The sequence below is a fragment of the Coregonus lavaretus genome (assembly GCF_964263955.1).
Source record: "Coregonus lavaretus genome assembly, chromosome: 11".
NCBI classification, from domain to species: Eukaryota; Metazoa; Chordata; class Actinopteri; order Salmoniformes; family Salmonidae; genus Coregonus; species Coregonus lavaretus.
Window position 1 is genome coordinate 40084080 of NC_139998.1, and position 15119 is coordinate 40099198.

The 15119-nt window shown below is 44.2% G+C and overlaps 1 protein-coding gene across 6 annotated transcripts in view; it reads left to right on the plus strand.

The window, feature by feature from the left end:
- The first annotated feature begins 727 nt into the window (after positions 1–727).
- The window catches only part of LOC311137732 (kelch-like protein 25), a 54765-nt gene continuing 40373 nt past the window's right edge, over positions 728–15119 (plus strand). For 3 of the 6 annotated variants that reach the window (XR_014613969.1, XR_014613970.1, XM_084172296.1), the window contains exons 1-2: positions 728–851; positions 5307–7158. Coding sequence is in view for 3 of the 6 variants with exons in the window: in XM_084172296.1 (XP_084028422.1) it covers positions 5351–7120 (1770 nt within the window). In the remaining 3 variants the exon portion in view is untranslated. Of the gene's footprint in view, positions 852–3577; positions 3690–5306; positions 7159–9960; positions 10401–15119 lie in introns of those variants that run through there. The other 3 variants (XR_014613971.1, XM_084172295.1, XM_084172297.1) reach the window with 2 other exon arrangements.

A 15119-nucleotide genomic window follows, 5' to 3' on the forward strand; every position in this document is an offset into this window, starting at 1 on the left:
TTATTAATTCCCTTGAAGATGGCTTTTCTGTGAACAAAGTTAAGTTATATTTACTCTAGGCTATATGCAGTGGTGTACAGTTGTAGACCTACTTCCACTAGAGGGAACTCTACACTAGACAAAGGCAAAATTATAGACATGAAGCTACACCAAGTTTTAAAAAAAAGTAAATGTAGTGCAAAACATGAACCGAATGAAAATACCTACCAGTCTCGCATGTATTTTTCCTTGTTCAATGGTTGAACTTCAATGTTCATTTTCATTGTTGAGTTGATGTGGCATATTTTAAAATACTTGTCTTTAGAGTAAAATCATGGCTAGGGAGAGAGGGAGTGCCCTAACCTTTGTGAGAAGACTTGAGGAAAACAATAATTTAAGACTACAATTATGAAAGAGGTTGAGGCGAGAGGGGAAGGGTTAAATGCAGAAGACACATTCATTGTGCAACTGACTAGGTCTCCCCTTTCCCTTACAAATTATCTCTGTACTGTAATTGTCAGCGGGCGTGCTATTGTTTTGCTGTTCAAGTCAAGAGGAGGAGGGCGGATCCCACTTCGTCGTTTAATCCGATTGGTCTATTAGTTGTCAAAATCGCACCCAAATGTCTACTTTTATTGGTTGTTGTGCAAATTTGCATGAAATAGATACACGGAATTGGGTAAAGAGACACCAATCACTTGCAAGAGAGACACCACTGGATACGCATTTTTTCTGATTTCCCACCTCCGACCGAACCCAGTTGCAGACAAAGTGGCTTGAAAGGACCTCAAATACTCAGAGTAAAATCATGGTTTAATCAATCAACCAGAAACAGTACACATTTTGGATTCCTGTTAAACAACCGTATGTATGTGAGTATACAGTCAAGTGTTATTAGGCTACTTTGCAAATGTTTATCTGGATAATGTTTGCTAGCTTGTCATCTGAAGTCTTGACAGAGGGGTAGCTAGGTACGTCGTTACTTCATCTAAAGTTGGTTTGTTTGTTTGCTACTTAGTTAGCTAGCTGGCTGGCTGGGTAAATTAGCTGTTAAAGTTATTTGCATGTATAGAATAATTAGCTAAAATAGGGTTAAACGGGTTTCTTTGATACCACTTTGTGGTACTCTAGAAATCGTTTATTTTCTAACTCATCTAACGAGCTAGCTAGTTAGCTAACTGGTTAGCTAGTCCTTTGGCGAAACCATCGATAATTAGTTAGCTAGATAGCGCTAACGTGCAAGGCCTGACCAGATCAGTCTGAAAATATAAAGTTTTGGCTATGGCTGTCAGCAGTCAGGTTAACTTGCCTTAACAATGTGAGCGTTTCAATTCATTTCGCAATCGTCATAATCGGACTGTTCATTAGCTAGCCTTCAGTGCAACATGTATTGGTATGCCAGTTTTGATGTCATGGCCTGATGGCCACATGTGGCTTGTGTTCGATTGTCTGAAGGAAATCGATGGCACTCTCCAGTGGCTACTCGCTACAGTTCTGCCAGATTTGAAGCTATCTAACCACACCACCTTTGGATGTATTGAATTCACCTTATTGTACTTTTATAGGAGTTTTAAAATTGAAATTGATTCACTCAACAGCTGTTGTAGCCTAGGTGATACTTTTAACTTGATAATTATTTCACAGATATTTGTTTGGGTGGAAGTGGCTAGCCGCCCACCACCCAGTGTTTGAAGATGATTTATCAGTGTAGCTACATCTTGCTGGCTGGCACATGTCTCTGTTTAATAATATTCATAACACACTAAACAGGATTGTTTTCTATACATAAATAGGTTGGTCTACTGAGACGTTGAAAGCAAAATGCATAATTCCAGGGCTACAGCAAAATAGGCTATAAGCAAACTGGAACCTTGGTGACTCAGAAAATAAAGCTAAAGTTAGTGCTGCAGTAAAACGAAATAGCTTTATTAGACTTAGTTGTGGAAAATGGGTTCATTTACAATGACCATTGACAACACAACTTTTACAATTAAAATCTTCCTTTTCCAAGTCACACCAGACCAGACACATTATTAAATTCATCCCACTTTAGATAGGCGATTCGGTCCAAAATATAATTGTTATTTCTGTTTTAGATGTGCTAAATGGTCCATTGGGAACAGGAGGGCAAAGTGGCCTCCATAACCATTGTTTCTCATCCATGAAGGATTAAGTCCCTCCTAACTCCTCACACCCCCACCCCCCCAAAGACACACATCTATTCTACTAAGAGGAGAATCTCATCTTTGAAAGCTCCTGGCTTGAATGTCCCTGACTCCCTGGAGCTGTTCTTTCAAACACTTTTTCATTACTCACTCACTGGCTTGTCAAAGTAGTGTGAGGGTTTGAACCCACATGCCCTCAGTTGCACAGACACCAGCCATTTCCCAATGTGCCGTTGGGTCTGTGTCGAGTCCCTGCGGATTGGAATACCAACACTATGTGAAAAGATCCTGGAAAGGCTTTTAGACAGAAGGGCTGAGATGTTTACGGAGGGAAGAAACAAGATGGAAAATGGGGACCTTTTGTTTCCGAGTTGCCTGGTGGCAATCAAATTAAGAGGTCCCATTCATATGTGAATGTCCTGGAAGTTTGGTAGTTAGTCTCACAGAGAATGATTCAGCATCGTCTCGATCACTCTTGGCATGACTGGCAGTAATAGCTGATAAACAGGTTCTATCCCCAGGCCATCAGACTGCTAAACAGTCATCACTAGCTGGCCTCCGCCCAGTACCTTGCCCTGAACCTTAGACTGTCACTAACCGGCTACCAGCTAGCACTCTACCCTGCACCTTAGAGACTGCTGCCCTATGTACATAGTCAACACTGCTCACTTTAATAATGTTTACATACTGTTTTACCCACTTTATATGTATTTACTGTATTCTAGTCATTGCTCATCCTATATGACTACTGCTGTACACACCTTTTCTATTCATATACTGTCTATACACACCATTCACATGCATATATATTTATATTCCAGACTCTGATATTGCTTGTTCTGATATGTCTTAATGTTTTTTTTTTTTTTTGGGGGGGGGGTTTATGTGTGTTATTGTTTTGCTATATATTACTGCACTATAGGAGCTAGAAACACAATCATTTTGCTGCACCTGCAATAACATCTTCAAAACTGTGCGCGACCAATAAACATTTTATTTGAATAACATAAACCACCACACTAACTATTTTGGCCATTTTGTGGTTCCCCGGTCTAATTAATGTCCGAGCTCAAAAGCTGCAAAGCATTTTTCCTCTGACTTAAAACGCTTTGTGTTGACTGTCTATGCTACAACTGGACGATATGGCCATAAATATATATATCACAATGAAACTGCCGCTGTGTTGGAAGCATGCTGAAATCTGACAATATACACATCTGTATTGCACTTATCCTTATCGTAATATTGATGAATTTTGGCTACATGAAATATTCCCCAGCCCTAATCCATTTGATCAATAATTGTTGGGTGAACCTTCTGTTAGAAAACAACTTTCCTGAGGCTGAATAGACAGATGAGAAGCGAGTCAGGCAACCCCACACAGGAAAGGCACAAATGGAAATCATGTGTTTTTTTATTCCATCGTCCCTCAGACTTCACAGCAGCTCTATCAGCCCGGCCTCTACACTTTTTGGGACCTGATGCAGACCCCCCCTCAGATCCTCACAGTCAGTGCCTGCGCCTGGGTCAGCAGTTTTTGCCGGCGTAAGTGGTACAGGACAATTGGCCACCAACCCCCCCCCCCCCCCCCCCCCTCTGCATTTGCTCAATTGCATGGCCTGCTGTGTGCCCCATCTTTTGTGACTGATCTGCTGCATTGTGTTCCCTGTCAGCCCGACATTGACATTCTAAACACCCTGCTGATGTGTGTTTGCCTGCCTGTGACCCCCCCCCCCCCCCCCCAAACCTGCCACAACTGACCCCAAACCTCTGTCTGCTATGGACCCCAAACTGCATGTCAGCGCACACACACACACAGAGAGACACTTGAGCTGCTACTATAAAATTCAGTTGCTGAAACTGGGCTTTTATATACTCTTAGTTGTCTGTCTGTTTCCAGGCCATGTAGTTAAAAGAAGACTTGATCCTTTTGGGATTTGAGTGTTGCTATGCGGTAGAAGTACTAACAGTGAGTGAGCAGTAGTGATTGAGCAGCAGTGTACACCTCACAAGATTCCCCTCTGTTAGGCTACAGGATTAAAAGAAACACATTCTAATGAATATGATTGGAATGACTTCACTAAGCGAATGCTCTGTGGTATAATAATAGTTTGAAAGCTCTGAAGAGGTTTGTATGAATTACTGTTATACTACTTTGAGGGCACGTGGGAGAGACAGTTTTAAAAGGGATGCCCTGTGTTGACTGACCATTAATAAACCGGCTCACAACTGTAGATTTGCTGATATGCTATGAAATAAGTGCATGGGAGTCCGCTTAATATTATTTAAAATGCATGTAGACCATATATAATACAGTATCTAGCCTATGTAATGTCTCATCTACTACAATTCAATAAATAGGATTTGGTTACTTTGAAGTATGGTTGATTTTTGAAAGGCTTTTCCACAAACTCTTAACAATTAGGTGTGCTTTACTCAGGAGATTAATTAAGTGGATTGATGGTGCAATATAGCTGAGGATCACATTCTGCCCACATTACTCAGTGGGCCTTCTCTGCAGTATGATATGAGCTCTGTTAATAAAGAATGCTGAGACTGCTGAATAATTTCAGACATCAAGCGATAAATCTCATCTTAATGTTGTACCTACTAAGCACAGTTCATTTAAATGAGAGAAAGTGTTGACTTTGATTTTTTTTTTATACAGTAATTGGATTGATTTAGAATAGGCCTATGATTTTGCAAGTGCCAAGGCTAACTTGTTTTGATTTAAATAGGCATATGCACTTTAGGATGATCCATTTTCTGTAATTAGGCTTAGAGCGGTGCTGTAATAATAGGCCTTATTCCAATGTAGGAATGGCATTCAAATAAGCAGCATGTTATCACATGATCTAGATGTAGCCTAGAAATTGAAGTTATACAATGAATACATTTCCCCCATTTGGTTGTTTACGATCAAAGTTGTATCAGTAATACATAAATAATATTTTGTTTTTATCTGAATGATGTTATTTTAAGTCCGCTCTTAACTTTTGGAGAATGAGTAGATGTAAAGAATCTGACGAAAGTTGTTTCTTTGATTAACAATAAATCCCTATTGAGATCAGCTTTAGAAGTAAATTGTATCTTGGGAAAAACATATCCACCAGTTTGTTCCGTATCTCATTTTCTTTTTCTGTTTTTGTTGTTTTTCCGTAGTTGGAGAAATTAGGACAAGCGACTCCCTGGAGGTCTCTGAAACCATGTCAGTCAGCGTCCACGAAAACCGCAAGTCCCGGACCAGCACGGGCTCCATGAACATCTCTCTGTTCCATAAGCCCTCGCATCCAGACAGTGTGCTCACCCATCTCAACACCCTCCGCAAGCAGTGCATGTTCACTGATGTGACGCTGTTGGCGGGGGACCGCTCCTTCCCCTGCCATCGGGCGGTACTGGCCGCATGCAGCCGCTACTTTGAGGCCATGTTCAGTGGCGGGCTCCGTGAGAGCCTGGACAGTGAGGTGAACTTCAGAGACAGTGTGCATCCAGAGGTGTTGGAGCTGCTGCTGGACTTTGCCTACTCGTCACGTGTCATCATCAACGAGGAGAACGCAGAGTCGTTGCTGGAGGCGGGAGACATGCTGCAGTTCCACGACATCAGAGACGCAGCCGCAGAGTTCCTGGAGAAGAACCTGCACTCGTCCAACTGCCTGGGCATGATGCTGCTGTCTGATGCCCACCAGTGCAAACAGCTGTATGAGCTCTCCTGGAGGATGTGCCTGGTGCACTTTGAGGCGTTGCGGGACACAGAGGACTTCTACGGCCTCAACAAAGACAAGCTGCTGGACCTGATCCTCAGCGACGAGCTGGAGATCGAGGACGAGCATATCGTGTTCAACGCTGTGATGCGCTGGGTGCGCTACGACCTGGACGGCCGCAGGGACTACCTCCCTGAGCTGCTGGGTGGCATCCGCCTGGCCCTGCTGCCCTCTGAGTGTCTGATCGAGGCGGTGGCCTGCGAGGAGCTGGTGATGTCAGACAAGAGGAGCCGGCAGATAGTGGAGGAAGCCATGCAGTGCAAGAAGAAGATCCTGCAGAACGATGGGGTGGTCACCAGCCCCTGTGCTCGGCCCCGCAAGGCAGGCCACACGCTGCTCATCCTGGGAGGACAGACCTTCATGTGTGATAAGATCTACCAGGTGGACCACAAAGCCAAGGAGATCATCCCCAAGTCAGATCTGCCGAGTCCCAGGAAGGAGTTCAGTGCCTGTGCCATCGGCTGTAAGGTCTACGTGACTGGGGGAAGGGGTTCTGAGAACGGGGTGTCCAAGGATGTTTGGATCTATGACACGATCCACGAGGAGTGGTCTAAAGGCGCTCCCATGTTGATAGCACGGTTCGGCCATGGTTCGGCTGAACTGGAGAACTGGCTGTATGTGGTGGGTGGCCACACTGCCATAGCAGGCATCTTCCCTGCCTCCCCCTCAGTCTCCCTCAAACAGGTAGAGCGGTATGACCCGCTCACCAACAAATGGACCATGATGGCGCCGCTCAGAGATGGTGTTAGCAATGCGGCTGTGGTCAGCGCCAAGCTGAAGCTGTTTGTGTTTGGTGGCACCACCATCCACAGAGACAAGGCCTCCAAGGTGCAGTGCTACGACCCTCTAGAGAACCGCTGGGCCATCGCAGCAGAGTGTCCACAGCCGTGGAGATACACGGCCGCTGCTGTTCTGGGCAGCCAGATCTTCATAATGGGCGGAGACACAGAGTTCACCGCCGCCTCCGCCTACCGCTTTGACTGTGAGACCAACCAGTGGTCTCGTGTTGGGGACATGACTTCTAAAAGAATGAGCTGCCATGCGGTGGCCTCTGGGAACAAACTGTACGTGGTGGGGGGCTACTTTGGGACGCAGCGCTGCAAGACTCTAGACTGTTATGACCCCACGTCTGATAGCTGGAACAGTATAACCACAGTGCCTTACTCGCTAATTCCCACTGCGTTCGTAAGCACCTGGAAACATCTACCTGCCTAGCAGCCTCGACATGAAAAAAGAGAGGTCTCCAGAACTGGGTAAGCAATAAGAATATTGTTTTGTATAGTACAAAAAAAATATATATATATATATATATTCAGCAAAAAAAGAAACATCCTCACTGTCAACTGCGTTTATTTTCAGCAAACTTAACATGTGTAAATATTTGGATGAACATAACAAGATTCAACAACTGAGACATAAACTGAACAAGTTCCACAGACGTGACTAACAGAAATTGAATAATGTGTCCCTGAACAAGGGGGGGGTCAAAATCAAAAGTAACAGTCAGTATCTGGTGTGGCCACCAGCTGCATTAAGTACTGCAGTGCATCTCCTCCTCATGGACTGCACCAGATTTGCCAGTTCTTGCTGTAAGATGTTACCCCACTCTTCCACCAAGGCACCTGCAATTTCCCGGACATTTCTGGGGGGGGAATGGCCCTAGCCCTCACCCTCCGATCCAACAGGTCCCAGACGTGCTCAATGGGATTGAGATCCGGGCTCTTCGCTGGCCATGGCAGAACACTAACATTCCTGTCTTGTACGAAATCACGCACAGAACGAGCAGTGTGGCATTGTCATGCTGGAGGGTCATGTCAGGATGAGCCTGCAGGAAGGGTACCAGATGATGGAGGAGGATGTCTTCCCTGTAACGCACAGCGTTGAGATTGCCTGTAATGACAACAAGCTCAGTCCGATGATGCTGTGACACACCACCCCAGACCATGACGGACCCTCCACCTCCAAATCGATCCCGCTCCAGAGTACAGGCCTTGGTGTAACGCTTATTCCTTCGATGATAAACGCGAATCCGACCATCACCCCTGGTGAGACAAAACCGTGACTCGTCAGTGAAAATCACTTTTTGCCAATCTTATCTGGTCCAGCGACGGTGGGTTTGTGCCCATAGAAAACGTTGTTGCCGGTGAAGACCTGCCTTACAACAGGCCTACAAGCCCTCAGTCCAGCCTCTCTCAGCCAATTGCGGACAGTCTGAGCACTGATGGAGGGATTGTGCGTTCCTGGTGTAACTCTGGCAGTTGTTTTTGCCATCCTGTACCTGTCCCGCAGATGTGATGTTCGGATGTACCGATCATGTGCAGGTGTTGTTACACATGGTCTGCCACTGCGAGGACGATCAGCTGTCCGTCCTGTCTCCCTGTAGCACTGTCTTAGGCGTCTCACAGTACGGACATTGTATTTTATTGCCCTGGCCACATCTCTAGTCCTCATGCCTCCTTGCAGCATGCCTAAGGCACATTCACGCAGTTGAGCAGGGAGCCTGGGCATCTTTTTTTTGGTGTTTTTCAGAGTCAGTAGAAAGGCCTCTAGTGTCCTAAGTTTTCATAACTGTGACCTTAATTGCCTACCGTCTGTAAGCTATTAGTGTCTTAATGACCGTTCCACAGGTGCATGTTCATTAATTGTTTATGGTTCATTGAACAAGCATGGGAAACAGTGTTTAAACCCTTTACAATGATGATCTGTGAAGTTATTCTGATTTTTACGAATTATCTTTTGAAAGACAGGGTCCTGAAAAAGGATGTTTTCTTTTTTTTACTGTGTGTGTGTATATATATATATTACACACACACACACACACACACAACCATTCAAAAGTTTGGGGTCACTTAGAAATGTCCCTGTTTTCCATGAAAACATACATGAAATGTGTGTGTGTGTGTGTGTGTGTGTGTGTGTGTGTGTGTGTGTATAAATAATACACACACACACAGTACCAGTCAAGTTTGGACACCTACTCATTCCAGGGTTTTTCTTTTCTTTTGAATATTTTCTACATTGTGGAATAATAGTGAAATCATCAAAACTATGAAATAACACATATGGAGTCATGTAGTAACCAAAAAAAGTGTTAAGCAAATCAAAATATATTTTATATTTGAGATTCTTCAAAGTAGCCACCCTTTTCCTTGATGACAGCTTTGCACACTCTTGGCATTCTCTCAATCAGCTTCATGAGGTAGTCACCTGTAATGCATTTCAATTAACAGGTGTGCCTTGTTAAAAGTTAAGTTATGGAATTTATTTCCTTCTTAATGCGTTTGAGCCAATCGGTTGTGTTGTGACAAGGTAGGGGTGGTATACAGAAGATGGCCCTATTTGGTAAAAGACTAAGTTCATATTATGGTTAGAACAGCTAAAATAAGCAAAGAGAAATGACAGTCCATCATTACTTTAAGACATGAAGGTCAGTCAATCTGGAACATTTCAAGAACTTTGAAAGTTTCTTCAAGTGCAGTCGCAAAAACCATTATGATGAAACTGGCTCTCATCAGGACCACCACAGGAAAGGAAGACCCAGAGTTACCTCTGCTGCAGAGGATAAGTTCATTAGAGTTACCAGCCTGAGAAATTGCAGATCAAATTAAATGCTTCACAGAGTTCAAGGAACAGACACATCTCAACATCAACTGTTCAGAGGAGACTGTGTGAATCAGGCCTTCATGTTCGAATTGCTGCAAAGAAACCACTACTAAAGGACACCAATAAGAAGAAGATACTTGCTTGGGCCAAGAAACACGATCAATGGACATTGTCCTTTGGTCTGGAGTCCAAATTTGAGATTTTTGGTTCCAACCGCCGTGTCTTTGTGAGACACGGTGTGGGTGAACGGATTATCTACGCCTGTGTAGTTCCAACCGTAAAGCAAGGAGGAGGTGGTTTTATGGTGTTGTGGTGCTTTGCTGGTGACACGGTCTGTGATTTTATTTAGAATTCAAGTCACAATTAACCAGCATGGCTACCACAGCATTCTGAAGTGATATGCCATCCCATCTGGTTTGGCCTTAGTCCCACTATCATTTGTTTTTCAACAGGACAATGACCCAACACACCTCCAGGCTGTGTAAGGGCTATTTGACTAAGGAGAGTGATGGAGTGCTGCATCAGATGACCTGGCCTCCACAATCATATGTGGGAACTCCTTCAAGACTGTTGGAAAAGCGTTCCAGGTGAAGCTGGTTGAGAGAATGCCAAGAGTTGAAGAATCTCAAATATAACATGTATTTTGATTTGCTTAACACTTTTTGAGGTTACTACATGACTCCATATGTGTTATTTCATAGTTTTGATATCTTCACTATTATTCTACAATGTAGAAAATATTAAAAATAAAGAAAAACCCTTGAATGAGTAGGTGTGTCCAAACTTTTGGCTGGTGTGTGTACTACGCTTCAAAAGTATGGGGTCACTTAGAAATGTCCTTGTTTTAGAAAGAAAAGCACAATTTTATGTCCATTAAAATAACATCAAATTGATCAGAAATAGAGTGTAGAGATTGTTAATGTTGTAAATGGCTATTGTGGCTGGAAACGGCTGATTATTAATGGGATATCTACATAGGTGTACAGAGGCCCATGTGGTCCTCTGTAGCTCAGCTGGTAGAGCACGGCGCTTGTAATGCCAAGGTAGTGGGTTCGATCCCCGGGACCACCCATACACAAAAAAAATGTATGCACGCATGACTGTAAGTCGCTTTGGATAAAAGCGTCAGCTAAATGGCATATTATTATTATTTATCAGTCCTGTGTTCCAATGGCACGTTGTGTTTGCTAATCCAAGTTTACCCTTTTAAAAGGCTAATTGATCATTAGAAAACCCTTTTGCAATTGTTAGCACAGCTGAAAACTGTTGTGCTGATTTAAAGATGCAATAAAACTGGCCTTCCTGAGAATAGTTGAGTATCTGGAGCATCCGCAATTGTGGGTTCTATTACAGGCTCAAAATGGCCAGAAACAAATAACTTTCTTCTGAAACGCGTCAGTCTATTCTTGTTCTGAGAAATTAAGGCTATTCCATGCGAGAAATTGCCAAGAAACTGAAGATCTCGTACAACGCTGTGTACTACTCCCTTCACAGAACAGCGCAGACTGGCTCTAACCAGAATAGAAAGAGTGTGAGGCCCCGGTGCACAACTGAGCAAGATGGCAAATACATAAGGGTATCTAGTTTGAGAAACAGACGCCTTACAGGTCCTCAACTGGCAGCTTCATTAAATAGTACCCGCAAAACACCAGTCTCAACGTCAACAGGGATGCTGACCTTCTAGGCAGAGTTGCAAAGAAAAAGGCATATCTCAGACTGGCCAATAAAAATAAAAGATTAAGATGGGCAAGAGAATACAGACACTGGACAGAGGAAGGTTGGGAAAAAAGTGTTATGGACAGATGAATCGAACTTGGAGGTGTTCGGATCACATTTGTGAGACGCAAACCAAATGAAAAGATTCTGGAGGAGTGCTTGATGCCATCTGTCAAGCATGGTGGAGACAATGTGATGGTCTGGGGGTGCTTTGGTGGTGGTAAAGTGGGAGATTTTGTACAGGGTAAAAGGGATCTTGAAGAAGGAAGGCTATCACTCCATTTTGCAACGCCATGCCATACCCTGTGGACGGCGCTTGATTGGAGCCAATTTCCTCCTACAACAGGACAATGACCCAAAGCACAGCTCCAAACTATGCAAGATCTATTTAGGGAAGAAGCAGTCAGCTGGTATTCTGTCTATAATGGAGTGGCCAGCACAGTCACTGGATCTCAACCCTATTGCACTGTTGTGGGAGCAGCTTGACCGTATGGTACGTAAGAAGTGCCCATCAAGCCAATCCAACTTGTGGGAGGTGCTTCAGGAAGCATGGGGTGAAATCTCTTCAGATTACCTAAACAAATTGACAACTAGAATGCCAAAGGTCTGCAAGGCTGTAATTGCTGCAAATGAAGGACACAATTATTATTTCAATTAAATATCCTTATTTCTAACCTTGTCGATGACTACATTTCCTATGCATTTTGCTATGTTTCCTATTCAAACTCATTTCTTGTATGTTTTCATGGTAAACAAGGACATTTCTAAGTGACCCCAAACCTTTGAACGGTAGTGTGTGTGTGTGTGTGTGTGTGTGTGTATGTATGTATGTATGTATGTATGTGTATATATATACTGCTCAAAAAAATAAAGGGAACACTTAAATAACACAATGTAACTCCAAGTCAATCACACTTCTGTGAAATCAAACTGTCCACTTAGGAAGCAACACTGATTGACAATACATTTCACATGCTGTTGTGCAAATGGAATAGACAACAGGTGGAAATTATAGGCAATTAGGAAGACACCCCCAATAAAGAATTGGTTCTGCAGGTGGTGACCACAGACCACTTCTCAGTTCCTATGCTTCCTGGCTGATGTTTTGGTCACTTTTGAATGCTGGCGGTGCTTTCACTCTAGTGGTAGCATGAGACGGAGTCTACAACCCACACAAGTGACTCAGGTAGTGCAGCTCGTCCAGGATGGCACATCAATGCGAGCTGTGGCAAGAAGGTTTGCTGTGTCTGTCAGCGTAGTGTCCAGAGCATGGAGACGCTACTAGGAGACAGGCCAGTACATCAGGAGACGTGGAGGAGGCCGTAGGAGGGCAACAACCCAGCAGCAGGACCGCTACCTCCGCCTTTGTGCAAGGAGGAGCAGGAGGAGCACTGCCAGAGCCCTGCAAAATGACCTCCAGCAGGCCACAAATGTGCATGTGTCTGCTCAAACGGTCAGAAACAGACTCCATGAGGGTGGTATGAGGGCCCGACGTCCACAGGTGGGGGTTGTGCTTACAGCCCAACACCGTGCAGGACGTTTGGCATTTGCCAGAGAACACCAAGATTGGCAAATTCGCCACTGGCGCCCTGTGCTCTTCACAGATGAAAGCAGGTTCACACTGAGCACATGTGACAGACGTGACAGAGTCTGGAGACACCGTGGAGAACGTTCTGCTGCCTGCAACATCCTCCAGCATGACCGGTTTGGTGGTGGGTCAGTCATGGTGTGGGGTGGCATTTCTTTGGGGGGCCGCACAGCCCTCCATGTGCTCACCAGAGGTAGCCTGACTGCCATTAGGTACCGAGATGAGATCCTCAGACCCCTCGTGAGACCATATGCTGGTGAGGTTGGCCCTGGGTTCCTCCTAATGCAAGACGATGCTAGACCTCATGTGGCTGGAGTGTGTCAGCAGTTCCTGCAAGAGGAAGGCATTGATGCTATGGACTGGCCCGCCCGTTCCCCAGACCTGAATCCAATTGAGCACATCTGGGACATCATGTCTCGCTCCATCCACCAACGCCACGTTGCACCACAGACTGTCCAGGAGTTGGCGGATGCTTTAGTCCAGGTCTGGGAGGAGATCCCTCAGGAGACCATCCGCCACCTCATCAGGAGCATGCCCAGGCGTTGTAGGGAGGTCATACAGGCACGTGGAGGCCACACACACTACTGAGCCTAATTTTAACTTGTTTTAAGGACATTACATCAAAGTTGGATCAGCCTGTAGTGTGGTTTTCCACTTTAATTTTGATGGTGACTCCAAATCCAGACCTCCATGGGTTGATAAATTTGATTTCCATTGATAATTTTTGTGTGATTTTGTTGTCAGCACATTAAACTATGTAAAGAAAAAAGTATTTTTTATAAGATTATTTAATTCATTCAGATCTAGGATGTGTTGTTTAAGTGTTCCCTTTATTTTTTTGAGCAGTGTGTGTGTGTGTATATATATATATATATATACACACACTACCGTTCAAAAGTTTGGGGTCACTTAGAAATGTCCTTGTTTTCCATGAAAACATAGATGAAATTAGTTTGAATAGGAAACATAGCAAAATACAATATGTATGAATATATATATATATATATGTATATGTATATATATGTGTGTGTGTTTGTGTATACATACATACATACATACATACATACATACATACAGTGAGGGGGAAAAAAGTATTTGATCCCCTGTTGATTTTGTACGTTTGCCCACTGACAAAGAAATGATCTGTCTATAATTTTAATGGTAGGTTTATTTGAACAGTGAGAGACAGAATAACAACAAAAAAATCCAGAAAAACACATGTCAAAAATGTTATAAATTGATTTGCATTTTAATGAGGGAAATAAGTATTTGCCCTCTCAATCAGAAAGATTTCTGGCTCCCAGGTGTCTTTTATACAGGTAACGAGCTGAGATTAGGAGCACACTCTTAAAGGGAGTGCTCCTAATCTCAGCTCGTTACCTGTATAAAAGACACCTGTCCACAGAAGCAATCAATCAATCAGATTCCAAACTCTCCACCATGGCCAAGACCAAAGAGCTCTCCAAGGATATCAGGGACAAGATTGTAGACCTACACAAGGCTGGAATGGGCTACAAGACCATCGCCAAGCAGCTTGGTTAGAAGGTGACAACAGTTGGTGCTATTATTCGCAAATGGAAGAAACACAAAATAACTGTCAATCTCCCTCGGCCTGGGGCTCCATGCAAGATCTCACCTCGTGGAGTTGCAATGATCATGAGAACGGTGAGGAATCAGCCCAGAACTACACGGGAGGATCTTGTCAATGATCTCAAGGCAGCTGGGACCATAGTCACCAAGAAAACTATTGGTAACACACTACGCCGTGAAGGACTGAAATCCTGCAGCACTCGCAAGGTCCCCCTGCTCAAGAAAGCACATATACAGGCCCGTCTGAAGTTTGCCAATGAACATCTGAATAATTCAGAGGAGAACTGGGTGAAAGTGTTGTGGTCAGATGAGACCAAAATCGAGCTCTTTGGCATCAACTCAACTCGCTGTGTTTGGAGGAGGAATGCTGCCCATGACCCCAAGAACACCATCCCCACCGTCAAACATGGAGGTGGAAACATTATGCTTTGTGGGTGTTTTTCTGCTAAGGGGACAGGACAACTTCACTGCATCAAAGGGATGATGGACGGGGCCATGTACCGTCAAATCTTGGGTGAGAACCTCCTTCCCTCAGCCAGGGCATTGAAAATGGGTCGTGGATGGGTATTCCAGCATGACAATGACCCAAAACACACGGCCAAGGCAACAAAGGAGTGGCTCAAGAAGAAGCACATTAAGGTCCTGGATTGGCCTAGCCAGTCTCCAGACCTTAATCCCATAGAAAATCTGTGGAGGGAGCTGAAGGTTCGAGTTGCA